The sequence below is a fragment of the Pteropus medius genome, unplaced genomic scaffold (assembly GCF_902729225.1).
Source record: "Pteropus medius unplaced genomic scaffold, Ma_sr-lr_union100, whole genome shotgun sequence".
Lineage (NCBI taxonomy): Eukaryota > Metazoa > Chordata > Mammalia > Chiroptera > Pteropodidae > Pteropus > Pteropus medius.
In genome coordinates this window covers 2,059,079-2,078,429 of record NW_024352787.1, presented here as the reverse complement: position 1 = coordinate 2,078,429, position 19,351 = coordinate 2,059,079, and the positions used below count along the sequence as shown (strand labels likewise).

The following is a 19,351-nucleotide window of genomic DNA, read 5'->3' as shown; positions in this document are numbered from 1 at the left end:
CGATTCATCCCGTAATACACAAAAAAGACATTTTACTTTAAGAAAAGTAATAGATGGTATGATTGAGTAAGTCTAGAAATCACCATTAGTTGGTCCATCTATAACCACCCTAATAAAAGGGTGAGAAGAAACATAGGCTTTGGATCCTGTGTTCAGATTCAGCACCAGAAACTTAGGTAAGCTGCCTAACAACACTGGAGCAGCCCCTCAACTTGGAAGGGAGGGCGATAGAGCATCCTGTCAGGACTGCTCTGAAGAGGAGAGACTATATGTATTCGGTGCTAACCCTTGCACTGGTTCATGGTGACCATCAGCACCTGCTCACTGCTGGTGTTTCTGTTATTGCTATTAGTCACGCTTAACACACTCAATTGATAGAATTTCTATAGCATCTCTCCTGAGATTACTATTGGCCTTTACATGGTAAGCCTCCAGGAGGAGCTTATGATCAATAAATACTTTTGATAATAGTTCTTATGAGTCAGTTTTGCTGCCCTGGTCTTAGTTTAGGCCCCAACTCCTTTCCTTGTAATTTATTCTGAGCCAATGTACTCCTGAGAAGATGCCATAAGTTGGCCACCCTGGTGCCTTCACATTAAGATGACCTGACAATTTCTAGTCGGTTTGCAGCTGTGAGTCCTATTTCATCTAGTCTTCTTTAACACTCTCTTCAATTATTAAAAGTTCTCTTCTTTAGAAAATTGAGGTAAAAGTCTCATAACATAAAATTAATCATTTTAGTTCTTTAAAAATTAAAAATAGAATTGCCACATAACCCAGCAATTCCACTTCTGGGGATATATACACACATATATCTCCAAAGGAATTGAAAGCAGGATCTTAAAGATATATTTGAACATCAATGTTCATAGTGCATCAGTCACACTAGCCAAAAGGTGGAAGCAACCTAAGTGTCCATCAACAGATAAATGGATAAACAAAATGTGATATATCGATACAATGGAATATTATTCAGCCTTAAAAAGGAAAGCAGTTCTGACACGTGCTACAACTTGGATGAACTTTGAGGACATTATGCTAAGTGAAATAAGCTAGCTACAAGAAGACAAATATTATATGATTTCACTTAGATGAGGTATCTAGAGTAGTCAAATTCATAGAAACAAAATGCAAAATGGTGGTCACCCCCAGCCCTAGTGGGGGACAGATGTGTAAGAGAGGAGGGGGACTCAAGGGTTTAGCAACAAAACCAGCGTAGCTTCCTAACTTTCTAGTTTTCTCTCTTAAGTTCCTTAGTTAAATACCCTTCTGTTATACTTTAGTGGTATCATCTGCTTGTTACTGCTGTCTTTGAATCTTTTCTTACAGAGTGGGAATTAAAGCACAAGCAAGCCCCTGGCAGAGCCTCTGTAGGGCTTTACCTAAAGTTCTGGTGGGTGGTCCTTTTTTTTTTTAATACCATTACCTTTTGTTTTCAGTTAGAAGATATGATAGGTATCACTGCTCTGAACAAAGACGTCTATCAGCTGATGGCCAAGTTTTTATCTATATTTTCAGGTTCACTACAATGTTGGCAAAAACCTGGCAGATAAAGGCAATCAAACTGCTGCCATCAGATATTACCGGGAAGCTGTGAGGTACTGCAAGCATCTTGTCTCATTTATATACATGTCTTGTTTTAACTTTCTAGGGTTAAAAACCTGTCCCCTTAAAGACTCCAAGTTTAAGATATCTTTACCAATTTCTGAGGGTTTAGTAAAAACTACTGAGTGTTAACAGACAGCTTGGTTTCTCTCTCCACTTTCAGATTAAATCCCAAGTACGTTCATGCCATGAACAATCTTGGAAATATTTTAAAAGAAAGGAACGAGCTACAGGAAGCAGAGGAGCTGCTGTCTTTGGCTGTACAAATACAGTAAGCATTGTTTTTATAATTATGCTAGTGGCAAAGAAATGAGCTCCTACATTCTGGGGTCTAAGACTTTCTTTTCTTTGTTTGCCTTTTTAAAATGCTCTTCCAGGCCTGACTTTGCTGCTGCATGGATGAATTTAGGCATCGTGCAGAACAGCCTGAAACGGTTCGAAGCAGCCGAGCAAAGTTACCGGACAGCGATCAAACACAGGAGGAAATACCCAGATTGTTACTACAACCTCGGGCGTTTGGTAAGTGTATGATGGCCTTTAGATGCAAAAGAAAAGCTTGTATTTTTCTTTATTTATAATAAAATTATGGTAGTAACACCCCTCCTAGCACTTTCCATCGTATAAAGTTCTTTCACATAGATTTATCTCATTTGAATCATTTGAAATTAGCTGTTTGATTTCCTTATATTTTACTTTTAAAGGTCTAATTAAAGAACAGTCCAACCTGAATTAGCTAAGAGATCACACAGGCAATAGGTCAAACCAGGCAATAAATTACAATTTTTAAAGTCCCTTGTGCCCTGTAAAACAGTACTCCAAGTGGTAACTTCCTGATAAACATCAGTTTCTCTGTTTTTAAAACACAAATAAAAACTGAAATTAACAAAACAAACACATAACGTGATTTCTGAACTTCCATCTTCTTCCAGGGACAGCTCCCTGCACCCCAGGTTATTCCTGTGTGATAACTGTTCTCCCCGAAAAAGAATTCTGAGGAAGGCACAAGATTTATATGAAAGAGTTTTGAGATTATTCAATGGAAATAGGAAATAATGTGTTCCATAGTGACTTTCTTTTTTTTAGTTATTGACAAAATATAAAGATACGATTTCTGTGATTTTCTTTTTCTAATTATTTATTTATTTATTCAAATAAATATTATAGCAAAAACTATACATTAAGTTCAATAACCTTAAAATCTGAAAACATTGCTAAATGATGGTGAAACAGATTCTGTCATTGTTTTTGAAAAGCTTCTACGAGGATACATAGCTTAATTATTATAGCTCTTGATTTTTTTAATAAAGAAAATTACCACATACCAATGAGGTGATGGAGGTGGTAACCATCCTTATTGTGGTCATCATTTTGTAACATATGTGTATCAAATCATCACATAGTACACCTTAAGCTTACATATATTATTTGCCCATTATATCTCCATAAAACTGAGGGGAAAATGACTTAGCCACAAATAGCAAAATTCTTTAAATAAGATGGTTATAGTCTCCCTTCAATCAACCCTTTAGTTTTGACTACAAGAAGCCAAATATATGTTCCTAATATATTTAGTTTTTATATTTAATAAAATTGTTAAGGGAAAAACTTTTAGCTCATTTTAGCCAAACCAAAACATATGTATAGTGATGTGATTTTTAAAAGAAGTTTGTATATAATTTTCCAGATTTTATCTAGCCTACCTCACAGGTGGGATTGCACCAAAGTTGTTTTAAAGAGATGCCTATTTATCCTTATTTTAGAGACCTGAAGCCTCATGGTCTTGTGTTATCAAGACCAGTGGTTCCAAAAACTGGTTGTACATCCAAGTCATCCCACCCTACATCAGATTTAGGGAATCAAAAGCCCCACAGGGGATCTGTATTTACAAAAACAAGCCAACAAAATTCCCTGAGTGATTCCAGTACCCTGTTATTGGCCCTGCATTTGGAAAGCAGATCTGTCTGAACATTGAACTGACTGCCAGGTCAGAGCAGAAAGACTGGGGAGAGCAACCTAGAAAACATGAACTGCTTTAAGTTTATGGGAAAACCAGTCTTCAGTTGTACCATGATGGGACTGTGTTTGGTCTTCACTGCTTGTTTCTAGACTGGGTAGCCATGATTGTGTGAATTGAGGAAGGTAGAATTTTGTGAATGGAGGACACAAGGTGGCAAGAACAGGTGGCTAAAGATGAAATTTTGCCTCTCACACTCTGTGCTTTAAATGGGTAGATGCTGCTTGTATTATAAATTTTGAAGTGGCTTGCACGTTTTTATTCAAAATATAGAAAATATGGTTCAGTTATGATATATCGTAGAAAGATACCATCTCTATATACTTGTGTGAACAAGAGAAATTATTTCTCCCTGGAAACAGAGGGAAGGTGGCAGTAATGTGACTGAGCCTTGGAACAGCACAATGTTTGAACAAGGAAGATTGATATTCTTGTTGTCCCATGTAGCTTTCTCTGAAGCCACTTACCTTGTATGCATTTCTTTTACGTTTTATGTGTGCTTTATGATCTAGTTACATACTTTGATGTTGAAACAGCTTTCTCTATGAAACCTGAATTTTTGAAGAGAGGTAAAACTATTCTAGTGACAAACCGTTGTAGGAGATAAAAAAAATCTTTCTCCTCTACCCTCCTGGGTTCTCTGACTGGAGTGATGCAAATTAGACTGACCACAGACAGATTAACAAAACAACAGTTTATTAACATATGCAGTGAGCGTCCATACTCTGGAGAAACTCAGTGATGAGTAACTCAAAAGGATGGTCTGAACTTGGGCGTACCTAGCATCTTAACAAAGAACAATACGTTTGTAGAGAAGTGACAAGACAAAGAGATTTTAGGTTCCCAAGGGTGGCATAAGTATATGGGGGAAACTAATGAAATGAGGTTTGTTTGTATAAGTATGTCTTCCTCATGGCCTTAAAGCTTCCCCAGAAGAAAGGATTTATGGCAGTCCTCATTTCCCAAAAATTGCTACTTTTAGTCAGATTAAGGAGGCTTTAGTAAAGCTTCTTTCTGTATCTGTTGAATCTCAAATGCTTTCAGTGCAATATTCTTTATGCCAAAATGGTATATTTGGAGTGACATATTTTGATCCCCTACATTGTTCTCTCTGGGGAGGGGAGGGTGGAAAGACAGTAAAACTTCACCATATGATATAAGTAGAAACCAAAAAATTCAATCACATGCAAAGTAGAGTGGACCCTTGCAGAGTTAATGAAGTCAGAATAAGGACTAGGTGGGGGATGGGAGCAAATTGGGTTTTATCTGAATCCTTGCATTGGTGGTTACTGCAGGTGTTACTGTCTCTATTTACTGTGTCTATTATACTAGTACTTGCATGGCATATACTTGATATCCACATGAATTCTTTCATTTTTTTTCTTCTTCGGAGGTAGCCCTTCTTTTAGATCATTTCTTGAAAAGTGATTGTATCTGCAGCCTTCTAAGCTATGCTTTAAAGTTCTAATTTTTAACAGTCTTATTCCTTCCCCTAGTAGCTGCCTGTCACTGCAATTCCTTGAGATTTGGATATAGAGAATTTATGTTAAATGAGCCTTCCGTAAGAGCTATAACCCAAGAAAGGAGGATGGAATATAAAATACAGGATTTCATCCTGTGCTCCAGTCCTGGAATTCATTCCTACTTTCACACAGAAGATAATGTGTAGTATTAAATAGCTCAAGAGCTTGTACTGCTCTGTGTGTATATTGTTTACTAATTATGCTACCGTGAAATGATCTTCCTATGTTCCCTTCTGCCAACTGTTCTTGCTTATTGAAAGATTTTGCTCTCCATTGTTGTTTAATTATCCAGCTTTTGCCTGCTTGACAGCTTAAAAGCCTTAAGAGCTTAATCTTTAACAGCTCAACCAACACATTTATATATTGGTGAATAAGGGGAACTTAATAACTTTAAAAAAAGTTTCTCTTTAAGAAACATCCTTAGTCATTGTTTAGTAATGGGAGACAGAAATGTGTTTTGATTTTTGGACCCAAATAAGAAGGGAATATATAATGCTACTCTCTTGTGAAATAGAAATTGGCAAGAACTGGTTTATTTGGGACACGTAACTGATATTAGAGAACTATAGTAATAGTGACTGGAAATATTACTAGAGACAATTCATTTTGCAAGGACTAATTGTATCAGTCAGGATCCATTCAGGAAAACAGAAACCCTGCTAATAAGTATTTTAAATAGAGAAGATTCAGTACAGGAAATAGGTTGGACAGTTGGTGGAAGGCTAGAAGAACAAAAATAGAAAGGTGATATTAGCTCAGAGATTAACAGGAAACCCTGTAGTGTAGAGTTGGGGGAACAAATGAGAGGAAGTAGTGCCACCAGAATTTAGGAGCTCAGAGAAGGGGCCACCATCTCAGGACCTACAACAACCTTAAGAGCTTAGATCATGAAGGAAGGCCACTGCTTTCTGCCTTGGGAATGTGGAGGAGGGGATATAGCTACTTCAGAGACACTGCCAAGGAACAGAAAGGAGAGACTGAGGGTGGGGAAGTGGAGGAAGGCGTTACTGCCCTATTCCTACCACCTGATGGTCACCTGTGACTCCTATTGACAGAAACTTAACAAGGAGCCAAGTAGCAAAGGACTCTGGGAAATGTAGTTTGCAGAATATAGAACGACAGGCATGGGACCAATCGGTAAATAATATGCACATTACCCATCTACTTTCTGGATGGGTAGTTCTTGCTAAATCACCATTTTTTCTCTGCTTCCCTTACAGTGCTTATTCACTTTGTATAAAAGCTATAAGAAGGGTGAAGGTCAACAGAAAATAAAAGTAAATTTTAGTCTCTTGTTATTCTTTAATAAATAGTAATAATAATAATAGTAATGGCAAAATATGTAAAGAATTTTGTTGCATAAATGAAGCTATGTTGGTTTTCTTGGGCTTGTTAGAAAGAACGTAACCACAGATAGTATCTACTCAAAATTATGTCACTTTCTGGAGAAATTGACTGAGAAATCAGTGGGAACATCAAATATAGAGACAATTAAATGTTGATATAATTAGCAGCCTAAATTATTTTAAGGTTTTGAACTTTTCATACCATTTCCTTATTTAAGGACTAAAATATAGAAACTTGAGTTTCTGAGTCTCATGAGAAATTCTGACATCTTTAGCAAATGGATATTCGTAAATGTTTCCATAATTCATTAAATCTTTTGTGCATAATATGCCACCTATTTGCTATGTGGGTCATAGGACAAGTCAAAATGTTTCTGTTGTGTAATGAAAAGACAGATTTGACAGTAAGTAAGGAAATAGCCTTAAACTCTGATGAATTGTTATCATTTGTACTTTTTGCAGAGTTAAAGTTCATTCAGATGAGATGTGCATTTGAACTGAGTTAAAGAGGGCACGAGGGTCACCTGCTAAAAAAATCTATCACTTTCTCCCTTTGCAGGCTTTTATTAATTATGCAAACTGAGGACCAGCCATTTTGTATTCTGTTATTAATGTTAAACAGCATTCCTTTTAAAAAGAAAGCGACAGATAACTCTTTCTTTCCTAAGGGAGGCAAATAGGCCCCACGTGTCCAGAGCTTTTATATCAACCACGTAAGACTTTTCCCAGAAGTTTGCAATGTCTCATCTACTGATAGATTTTTATGAAGCTTGGTTGTAGGCAGGAGGAAGCTACTAGACTTCTTCACAAGGTGAATTTGACAAATTTAGCTTGTAATCACATTAAATATTTCGTTTACCCTTAAATTACAATTTACCAAAGATGGACAGTGTGGTCTTTCTAGAAAAATACTAATGATTAGGTTTTTAACTTATCTCTCTTCAGTAGTCTGAAATACAATTTGACACCTGGCATTGCTAAGTTATGGGTTGTAGTTAAGAGATTGTAGGCTCGGGAGCTGGACTTCCTGGTTCTAAACCCTGCTCTGCCATTTCTAGATGTATAACTTTGAATAAGTTAATTTATCTGTGCCTCATTGCTTCATCTGTAAAATGGGGATAGCTATGTGCTTCATTCAGATTATTTTGAGGATTAAATGAGTAATATGAAAAATTAGAAGCTTAATATATACAGGTTAGGTTTTGTTTGATTTTGGTTTGGTTTGGGTAAATCTTGGATAGTAAGCAAAAAACATTGGAATACTGATATCTTGGGGTCTGTGCTTTATTTTCAGTATGCAGATCTTAATCGTCACGTGGATGCATTAAACGCGTGGAGAAATGCTACTGTGCTGAAACCAGAACACAGTTTGGCTTGGAACAACATGATCATACTCCTTGATAATACAGGTATAGAAAAGTGAATTAAATAAATCCGAGGAAATTATTTTATGGTACAGAACCATTGAATAATTAGGAAATATATAGATTATTGTTTTCTTCCTAGTTTATGTTAGAATTTTTTTTCAAAAATTATTATGGGATTCAATATTTTACATTACAAAAATGTCTATTCTTCTAGAAAATGGAGTTTCCTTTGACATTTTGGGAATGTTTGGGAAAATGACACCACTTAAAATTGCATTGAGTAATGGGAAAGATGTATGCTAATACTTCATTTCTTCTGAAGCCTGTTATCTAGCCACCTTGCCCATCACCTAGGACACTAGAGGTACCCAAAAGTGAGCAAGAATGGCTTCTGAGCTTAGGAAGTGGATGGTACTAGGTCCATGCTTTAAATTTCATGGACTGCACTCAAAGGATATGCCCTCCAACCAACACTCAGAGTGTCTTATTTTAGATATATTGCTAATAGACTCGATGATCTGGTTTCTTAGCCCATAGCAGACTCTTTCAACTAGGAGTTACTCTGCTCTTTTAGTTTTAAAAATCCAAGCATCCTGTAAGAAGTGGTAGTATTAATTTGGCAGCATCTAAAGCTAGTAAGCCATCTAAGCCATGTGGAGAAGAGATATGCCCTTGTTTCAAATAAAAGTATAGAATGTGTACTTCAATATAATAAATATTGTTATTCAAATGTTACTATGATATTCTTCAGACCTGTTTTCTCCAATTTGGATATAATTGGTATCTGGAGAACAATTAAAACTAGGTTTTATATGCTCTTACGAAATGTAATCAGAAGTGTTGATACATTCTATCAGAATTGTGCTGAGCTGCAGTGACTTCCCAACTGATAGGATCCTTTGTGTACGTGTGTGTTACGCGTGTGTGTATTACACATTTTATGTTGATTTTTTTTCCCAGCCACTCTCCCAGAGCTTAGCTGAAGTTATTCTTCTTGAAGGACTTCTTCCTGTTCTTTCTTTTTATTCTTACTCCCTACCCACATTGAAATCTTGTGTTGCTTTCATAATATTCCCATGGTACTTATGCTTTCTTGTTTTGCGAGTCTCTTTTGTGTATGTTTTCTCTACCCAAGAAAAAGCTCTACTTTTCTACCACTGAGGGAGTAGGACAGTTTTTCTCTCATATATATATATATATATATATAACATTATATATAATATGTATGTATTATGTATATATGATAAGTAAATGAAAGAACATATTAATAACTTTGGGATTTTCAAGTTATGCATGTTCCTTAGCATTATTTTCTTATTTTTTAACAAAATATAGCATGATTTTCTTATTTTTTAACAAAATTGTTGATATCTATATTCATGAAGATGTTTATTTCAGCATCATACATAATAGTAAAAAACAAACAATCTAAACATTCAGCAATAGTACAATGAATTGTGATATTTCCACTTATGGCAATATTAAGCAGTCTTTGAAAATTATATTTTTGGATGAAGAGTAGCCACCCTGCCATCTCAGCTAGAACTCTATGTTGATTTTCTTTAGTAGTTAATTTATAATCATTGTATATAATCCACATAAGCTCTGTTAATTAGAGAGAGACCAAAATACTAGTAACACATTTTTTTTTTACTCTCAGGTAATTTAGCCCAAGCTGAAGCAGTTGGAAGAGAGGCACTGGGATTAATACCTAATGATCACTCTCTGATGTTCTCATTGGCAAATGTGCTGGGGAAGTCCCAGAAATACAAGGTATGTAAGCTATAGCTGTGATTTCTTGCAATTAATGCCAGCATCTGACAGAAGCCGTAAATATTACTTCTGCCCATTTAAATTCAGAATTAGGCCGAAATAGTGGTAGCAGTATACTAGTGTGGCTTGGTCATTTTGCTTCCTGGAGAAGTTGTCCAAAAGGTGGATTTGCAGGGTGAGACTCCGTGTTTGCTCTCATCAGAATTCACTACCCTTGCTCAAACATGGGGAGGAATGGAGAAGCCCAAAAATGAGGCACATCCTAGCAGATGCGTTTGATTCCGCCTCTTGCAGTTGGGCTGGAGCTCTGGGTTTTTCTGTAGGTACTGTCTTACAAAAGGACTAACAGCCTGTGGAGAATATAAGGCTGGTTCTCATTGCTTCCAAGTTTTTCTTCATCTAGAGTTAAGTTATAGGTCATCTGCAAGGCCCTAGAAGCTTCTGACCAATAAAGAACAGAAGATATTTAATCTGAGCTCTATCTAACTGGGCTCTCAGGGTTGACTAGAAGTAGACTGTGAATCAGAAGTTGCATAATTCCCTGTATATTGAAGGGGACTCAATGTTCCTAATACTGGTGATCTTGAGCTTTAATCTGATATATTGGAATCACCAAGGGAGTATGTTAGAATATAGATGCCTAGAATCCTTCCCACAAGAGATTCTATCTTAGTCAGTTGCCTAAAGTCAAGGGATATGCAGTTTAACCAGCATCCCAGGTATCTAACACAGATATTACAGAAAATACTTTTAGAAGCAGCGCCTTAGTCCTTTTATGAGAGAAATATTTTCTTTCCAAGTCAGGGGCCTTATCTGATCTTGATGACACTAGGCCTAAAGGTAATGATTAATGTTATTTACTTCTCCTGTTCTGCTCATTAGATGTCATTATCAGTGTACTTTTCTATAATAATAGTAAGATATGTCAAGCCTTTCTCTCATTTTTGAATGTCAAGTTGTTTAATAGCTTCAATCTACATTTTAGCATTTCTAGATTTTGCTCCAAAGATAACTTTTTGAGGGGTTAAGTTTTAATTTTTATGGATCTACTTGTGTAGAGAGAGAAAGGAGGTAAGGAGGTCTAATGACCTCTCCTGCCATCTGTGTCATTCTGGGATAGGTCGGGAGTGTCCAGGGACCAGCTACAGCAGGTCTTCAGAATTCAGCTTATGTAATCATTGTATTGATTTTTCTGTCATCCCACAGCCTGTAAGCTAGAATTTCTATTAAGGTGATAGAACCTCAGTTTCATCTGGCTTCCAGTTCACATTGATCCTTTTTTTCTCAGATAAAGTAGAAAATACTCCATAAAACAAAATTGACAAATGAGTTTCCTATTTCTCTACACATTTTGCATCCTAATTGGCTAGGCCAGGGCACTGAGCCTAAGATAAGGAAACAGAGGATGAAATCTGAACTAAGGAACTTACCATGAGCTCTTCAGGAGTTGCCAAAAGGAGGGAGATGATGTTAAACCCTAAGCCATGACGTCAGCCACCAGCCCTCCCTTAATATATTTTTTAAATTCAAGATTTAGAATTTAAAACCACTATTTATTTCTTTCTATTGTAGTAGAAAAAATGATACTTGTTGCTATTAGCTACTTGTGGCCTGTCCTTGGCAGAGCACTAGGTGGGAATACTCCTACCTAGTAATGGGAGAGGAAGGTAACTTGTCAAAGTTTCCTAGCCCGGGAGATAGAAAAATGTTGACAAAAGAAGAGATGTCAGAAGAAAGAGCTGTTTTGGGGAGGATGGTGAATGTAGGTTAGACATGCTCCCTCTCAGATAACAGTGGGGCAGCCCTGAGAGGATGAGGAGGCAACAAGGCTTATAGAGATAGAGTGAGTGGTCCCTCCAGCTCAGCCATCATCCCGTCAGGACAGGAGTATTCCCACTTAAGTATTTGCTGTTTAAATTATCATCAATTTTTGATGAATCTCTTTAGTGAGCCTGGAGACTTCTTGAGGTCAGAGTCTTAAGTACCATTTGTGTATCTCTATTGCTGTCCAGCATACTGGTGGGCATTTATTAAGTGCCCCCACAGGAGCTGTGAAATGGCTGAATGCATCTCATATTTGGCTCTGAAATGTTCAAGCTTCCAGAATCTATTCTGAGATTTTGATGTGCCAAGCGAGTGTTCTTATTATACCCATGTGACTATTGGGAACCTTTTTATGCAAGCAGCCCTTTATGCTGAAGAGCACTTAACCACTCCTCCGTTTATTTATCTGTAAAATGGAGATGGTGATAAGAAAAAATGCACAATTTATAGCTATTAAATGGTAAATATATACATGCAATAATAATAATTTTAGTTTAGCGATCATTAATTAAAACTCTAAGGATCATTAAAACCTATTAGAATTTGTTACTTATTGCCATTTAATTTCTAATTTATGGTTAATGTGATAGAGCAAAAATACAAAAGTAATGTTTTTAGTACTTAAATTGTTACCTCTCATCCTAATTTCTCTTTCCACTGGCCCTGAAGTTTAAAAGCAGGTTATGTTTATAGAGCAGTTTCCTCAGCTCCAGACATTTATGCCACACCTTCATGAATTTCTCTTGGCCACATCTACATACTACTTTTCTTATTATTTACTTGACATCTTTCTTTAGAATTTTAACACAGATAAATAAAGTAGAAACATATTATTGCTATAAATATTAGGTAACTGAAAATAAAACAATTTTTTTATAAGTCTCAGGTAGATACTATTGCTGGCCAAGGCTCTGAGCCTGGGGGTTGCCTTCTTTTAGTTTCAAAGGGAGATTGGCAGGCAATGAAACTGTGACCCCCAAATCACCACCAAATGGAGACTTTTGTCCAGAATGAACCAGAAGAAAGGAAGGCATGTTGAAAAGGGAACTACTCTCTTCCTATGCAATACATGGTTTCAACTTTGTGTTGGACCACCCGTATCACCTTCCCTAGTTGGAGCAAGCTGCAGGGTGTCCCTTGTGAAACTCTGTCCTTAGTTTAAGGATGCCGGTGTGGTGGTGTATCTACCCCGCCAGTCAGTGTGGCTCAAACAACCTCCAACTGCCTCGTCCTCTACCTAGATATTAAGACCCTTATTTGTCCCTTTGCAAGTCCTTTCTCTGTCTCACATGATGTCCTATACCTCTGTCAAATACATTTTGTCTGATACACTTCAGAAAATAATATATTATTTTCTCTTTCTGTTGATGAAAAAAATATCCCCAGTTTAAAATGTGAGTTTATGTATTTGTTCTTTGGCATATATCAGCTCATTACCTGAGTCTCTAAGCATCCACACACCTCCACAGAAGATCAGCTTGTGAACAGTTCATTGCTTTCCAGAACAGGGCTGCCCCACTGTTACCTGAGAGGGAGCATGTCTAACCCACAGTCACCATCCTCCCCAAACCAGCTCTTTCTTTTGACATCTCTTCTTTTGTCAACATTTTTCTATCTGCCAGGCTAGGAAACTCTGACAGATTTTTTCCTCCCCCATGACTTTGCCCACCCTCTCATTCCTCCAACTCCATGCCACCCGGCCTCCTCATTACCCAGCCAGGGTTCAGGCCCTGCCTGGCCAAGAGCAGCAGCCCCTCCCTGTGCACACTGCCCTGAATACCAGTACATCCCCCAAACCTGACTGCAACTCCACATCATCCTGCACGATGTCCACACTCATGGAAATTTGAGAAATTAGTTAAATGAATCAAAAAGTGAATCTAGCATCTCCTAGCAAACTCCTAACTTGCTTTTTATCTCTAAATCAGTTCTCTCTAGTTAATACATTTGCACGTAAGGGAGCATTTTAAAGTAGATTTAGATTACTTGGGCTTCCTATTTCTCAAATTTTAGGTTTTAAATAGAAATATTTGAAAATCATCAGAAGCAGCACTACAACTTAGAAACCACTACAAATCTGTATAATCCATTTGATTTTTTTGCCCAACATATCTAAGATGGCGGGAAAATCTTAGGCTTCCTTGATGGAGTTTCAGCTACTGAAACTTGGAATGTAGGCGCTGACTTTGAAATGAGTTCTGAGAGAGATGTTTGATGGCATCCTATATGTTGTTCTGATATCTTTATTCAGTCCCTCTTGGGTGACACTTCTAAAATACAAATGTTCTCTTCCAGCTCTGTCTGAAAAGTGATGGTTTCAGAGATGTTCACCCAAATTCCCAACCTGTTTCTTAAGAATGTTACAGGCCATCATGGGATAAGGAAACTGGTCTTCTTATACTTTATAAAATGTATAATTCTGGAGCAGGAAGCCCACCTGGAAAAATTCACAAAAGGTGCAGCTAGAAGAAGCAAACCTTCCCCAGTACCACCAACTTTGGTTATTTAAGCTTAGCGTTTGATGCTTGGCCCTTGAGGAACACGAATGTAGATAGCATGACTAGCTGCCCCCAGCAGGTATCGGCGAGAACTGTTAGGCACCTTTATTTCTCAGCAATGTGGTAGAAAGGGTCAAGCCAGCCAGCCATGGCCAGTAATGATCAGGCAAGGAAACACTTGGTCATGCTTCTTAGTGACCGCATTGGAAGTGAGTACTATGTGAAGGAAATGCAAGTCTACGTAAAAATCAATTCACTCATATCAGGGGCATTTGGTCATGGTCATATATAATACCTCAAGGCTTAAGTGCTGGAGCGGGGGCGGTGCTGTCTCTCTGCTCATTTTTTCCAGCTGCATGGGCTGCTTCTGGGGCACAGAGAGGGTTGTGGGTTTTGGGGGGATATTAAATAGGCCCTCATTTCTACCTTGAGAATTCTGGAAATGAGTTCATCAATGCTGACTGAAAATGACACTCCCATGGTGTCTTCACAGCCCAGCTCTTTTCTATCTATGACCTTTATTCATTCTCCACTGCACCCTAAACTGAGCTACTTGCTTGAAGTCACAGAACTTCAGCCACTTTAGAGAGTCAGGTGGCAGAGCTCATTAGCATATTTATCTTCTCTCTGCAGCCACCATCTCTTTCCACTGCCCCTCACACCCTGTGTGTTTGCTCTGTCGCTCACTTCCCTGATCTCCCCTGGGAGCCTCTTAACAGGGTGTGGCCCTGCTGTGCCTTCCTAGCGGTTCTGGAAGAAGGATACAGTGAAACAAAACAAGCACATTAAAAGTTTAAAAACTATAGGCAATAAAACTGTGTTGGTTTTGCATCATTTGCGGTACCTTTTTATGTATTTCATTTTTTAGGAATCTGAAGCTTTATTCCTCAAAGCAATTAAAGCTCATCCAAATACTGCAAGTTACCATGGCAATTTGGGTAAGGAAATTTTGCAGAACCATATTGAAATTCTGTGTAATTTTAATGAAATGGATGTATTTCTGTAAAATCAATGTTGGGAGAACAGTTTTCTCAAACTTAGCCTTTATTGTCTTTTATAATCTGGTTTCAAAATATAGGTTTAAAAAAGGAATTATTACACTAAAAAGGGATTATACACTAAATAATAGTCATATTTACAAATTGTAATTGTGTGACTAAAACAACCCCCAAAATCCCCGACTCAATGTAACAGCTTCTGATGATAAAACTCAAATTTTCTTTCTTTGTGCGAAGGATCTTAGAATGTTAAACTGAGATGTACTTTAGAAGTTTGCTATTTAACTTACGTCCTTCTCTGTTTTTCCGTAGTGGACCTTCCATTCTAGCTTGGTCTTCTCTGTTTTCTTACGTGCTCCTATGCCTTTGCTAAAAATACATTTACATTGATTTCTTCCCTACAATTCCTTTCTTCCACTTTTACATCTCAATAATTAAGATATTTAGAGCATAGCATGTTGATGTTTAGAATGCTCAATCCTGTGAATATTTTTTCACCAAATCTGTTTCCTACAGACTCTGTAGCTTCTCATCACAAGTCATGAAGCATCGAGAGTTATTCTTTTGCCCATGTAGAAAATTAGCTTTACTTACAAAATCATAATCATCAGAGGCTTATTACTTTAATAATTAGATTTATTTTAACTATCATTTTATGATCAGATCTTGACGTTAGAACCCTTATTTCCAGCTGGCAATAAACAAGTTATTATTTTGCCATGAGGTATAGGGGAATGTTTATTTAAAGTGAACAGCTGGACCTCTTCATAGTCAGGGAGGGACCTAAGCAACATGGGGCCCCAGCCCCATTCAGCCTGGCTTCCTGGAAATTTCACGGCAGCATTGAGTAACTTTTAGTGTACTCTTCCTTTTATTTCTTTATGTAATAATGTTACTGTGGGTGGGTTATGCCCAATGATATGAAGAACCTAAGGACTAACTGGGGTGGTGAAACGGACAATCCTGAGGGAATGTGATTACAATAAATAAAGTTTGTGGTACAAACAATATTATTTTAAACAATAGTTTTTGAAAACTGCAGAGGTTCTTTAGCAGTTTTTTGTACAAGCGGTCGGGAATGCCACAAGTTATTCAGAAGCATTTCCAATGAAATTTGTCTCTTGCTATTTCAGCTGTGCTTTATCATCGTTGGGGACATCTAGACTTGGCCAGAAAACACTATGAAATCTCTCTGCAGCTTGACCCCACTGCATCAGGAACTAAGGAGAATTATGGTCTCCTAAGAAGAAAGCTAGAACAAATGCAAAAGAAAGATGTCTGATCCTTTTTCCTTCATTTTTCGAGTGTGCGTGTGTGTGCATGAGGCACATCTTTAATATTACGTGGTTAAATTTAAACATTTAAAAATCTTTCTTGTTTGTTTTATTGGTTTTTTCTATGTAAACAAAATCATACAAAAAGATTACAGCACCAGCAGTATACTCTTGAATGCTCGATGTGGTTTTTGCATTGAAATTGTATTTTTTCAGACCACTCAAATGTAAATTCTAAAATTCCAAGGATGAAGTCTTTTTTTTAATTAAAATGAAAAAAGAGAAAAAATTATCTTGAGCAATTTACAGTAGAATTAAACCTGCATTTGGGATGTGAGCCGTGTTGTGTAGAGACTAGCACTATTAAATATCAACTGTGAACAAGAAATGACAAACTGACTCCTACAATTTATATAAATAATGAATATGTCTGTATATTAGACTTCTTATTTAATGACAAGAAAGGATAAATTAAGATTTTTGTTTTTTTAATCTTTTTTTAAGCAATATTCTATGACCTTCATTTATAAGAAAATATATTTATTTGTATTTTTATGTTTTGAACAGGGCAAATAATCGAATGAAGAATAGAAATGTTAACATCTAGTATATTTATATACTTTCTCCCCCATAGGAAGAAATTCACTCTTGCAATATTTTTTAGGTTCTCCAACTTGTGCAGTTTTATACTGTAGGAAATTAGGTAGTATTCTACATGAACTGTCACTATTAATAGAAAATTCAAGCCATGCTTTAGGCAAAAGCAGGTAGCCTGATGTCTTTATTTTGTCATATCCAGTATTAAGAGGGCTACACATCTATGTAAGTTGCTTCTTCATGTTTTTAACTGTAAAGCAGTTTTTCATTTGGCTTAATGGAACCACAGTCATTACTATATCCAGAAAATGCAAATGGTAAATTTTCTCTCAGAAGAAGCTACAGTTGGGGGTTTGTGGTATTTAGATTTAGATTGTGAATTAGATTATTTTCTCCATTTTATATGATAGGAATAATCATGTTCCTTTTGTTTCATTCTTCTATATATGCTATTGACCTAATGATTTATGCACTCTGTAATTTCTTATGCAGTAATATTACACAAACTGGTATAAAAATGTCATATTGCTTTCTTAATAGATGATTTTCAAGTTAATGAACTTTGTGTCCTCTTTTCCCTTAAAATGAAATCAAAGTGACCAGTCCATCCTTTCTGGTATGTGGCTTGTACTGGCTCAGAGAATAGGACGAATAGATCCCACAATGAGATGAATCTGATTTTTTACACTTAGTTTTTTGGGGGCACATCTGTGTCGATTTGTAAATCAGTAGTTGTAACTTATGATGGTTCAGATACATCAGAAAAGAAAGTGCTGGTCATTGACATACATCAGAAAAGTGCTATGTTTCAAACCTTTCTTAAATGGTCCAGTCCTAAAATAACAGTAACAATTTGTAGATCTCTTAGGGGCAGGAGCTGTATTCCTCTTATTTATGTTCTTATAGTGCTTAGCTTGGCAGATAATAGATGTACTATATGCTTGTTGATTTTTTTAAGGCAAATTTCTTTATTTAAAACAGTACTTGTCTTTTGAGAGTAAAGAAAAAATATTTTTTGTAAAAGCCCCTATAGGATTCACTTTTTTTCCTCTGATACTAAAACTTGAGTGTCAAAGCAAGACCTGCAAATCTGGTGGGATCCCAACCTACTGAACAAATCCCCTCAGCTTTCACCATTTTACCTCCCAGGATTTCCAGTGCAGTCTTCTTTCCAGAGAAAACAATCATTCGTTTGATTGACATTTCAGGATGCCTTTGATCTCTGCAGAGTTTGGAAGTGTACCCTGACGGCGCTCTTTTTGTTCTCCTTGTTCCATCCGAAGGTGGCCACCCTCTTCATTCCTTGGTTTCCCTCCTAAGAGGACTTAAATAGAAGGCTGTCTCCTAGTTCCTCTCTTATTTGGCATATATTTTTCATTTTAATGTTTTTATTACTAATCATAGTAGGAGGTTGGGTAGGGGGGTGTCAAAACAAACATGGGGTGAGTTGCCGGTTGGGGGAATCTGAGATGCTTCATCATCATCCCTCACCTCCATGGCAGTGAGCATCATGAAACCAAGAAGGCGTTTGGGGTCGTTTTTTGTTTTTTCACATGTATTATTGCTACAGTTTCTTCCTTGTTTAGATGCAATCTTACATCATTTCTTAATGTATTTTGTATTTTGAGATCCATTATTCATTTATCCCACAGTATTAACTGCTGCAATAATATCACAGCTCTTCATTTCTCTTTTTATCTTCCTCAGGGTGCTTCTACCCTAGAATTTCCACACAGTGTGTCTTTTTGATTCGCATGCCTCCTCCCTCGGTGGTTTCTCTCTTTTAAGCAAAGTCCAGCTTTTCAAAGCTATTTTCAAAGTCTATTTTGACTCTCATCTTGCTACATTCTGGATTGATGTTACCAATCTGAGATTCTTTCTCTCATATTATTTTTTATTTGGAGATAATTGTAGATTCGCATACAGTTATAAGAAATAATACAGAAATCTCATAGACCCTGCATTCAGTTTCCCCCAGTGGTAACACCTTGCATAATTATACCACATTATCACAACCAGGAAATTGACATCGATACCTCCACCAACCTTTTCAGACATCACCAGTCCTGCATGTACTCATCTGCATATTTAGCTCTGTGCAATTTTTATCACATGTAGATTTGTGTGGTCACCACAGTCAAGATACAGAATAGTTCCAACACAAGGATCCCTTATGCTACTCGTATATTATTACTTTTCCAAAATATTTTCTTGAGCACCAACTGTGTACTAGCAGTATGCTAGCTGTTGTAGATGCTATGGAAAGTAAAAACAGATGGGATTCCTGCCCTTGGGGAACTTAATGTTTAGGTTAACTCAGCCTTATTGTGGCATGTACACCCAGGTTGGGTGTAAACAACTGGGACTAAACATTGTTACCAGCCCTCTTTCCAGGGGACTTCTTGGGGAATAACCAGGCCCCTCGGTCACTCATTCACAACTTTACATCTGCAGCTGTCCAAGTATCACAGGCTGTCAGATGTTCAAAATTCTCCTATCAGTTGGTGAATCTGTTTTTTCCTGAAGACAGTG

The 19,351-nt window shown here is 37.0% G+C and overlaps 1 protein-coding gene across 1 annotated transcript in view; it reads left to right on the top strand.

The window, feature by feature from the left end:
* The window catches only part of TMTC4 (transmembrane O-mannosyltransferase targeting cadherins 4), a 57,036-nt gene extending 39,661 nt beyond the window's left edge, over window positions 1-17,375 (top strand). Inside the window, exons 12-18 of the mRNA XM_039849554.1 lie at window positions 1,519-1,598; window positions 1,769-1,876; window positions 1,983-2,124; window positions 7,783-7,897; window positions 9,516-9,628; window positions 14,819-14,888; window positions 16,082-17,375. Of these exons, the coding sequence (XP_039705488.1) occupies window positions 1,519-1,598; window positions 1,769-1,876; window positions 1,983-2,124; window positions 7,783-7,897; window positions 9,516-9,628; window positions 14,819-14,888; window positions 16,082-16,230 (777 nt within the window). The 3' untranslated portion in view covers window positions 16,231-17,375. The remainder of the gene's footprint in view (window positions 1-1,518; window positions 1,599-1,768; window positions 1,877-1,982; window positions 2,125-7,782; window positions 7,898-9,515; window positions 9,629-14,818; window positions 14,889-16,081) is intronic.
* The last annotated feature ends 1,976 nt before the right edge of the window (window positions 17,376-19,351 follow it).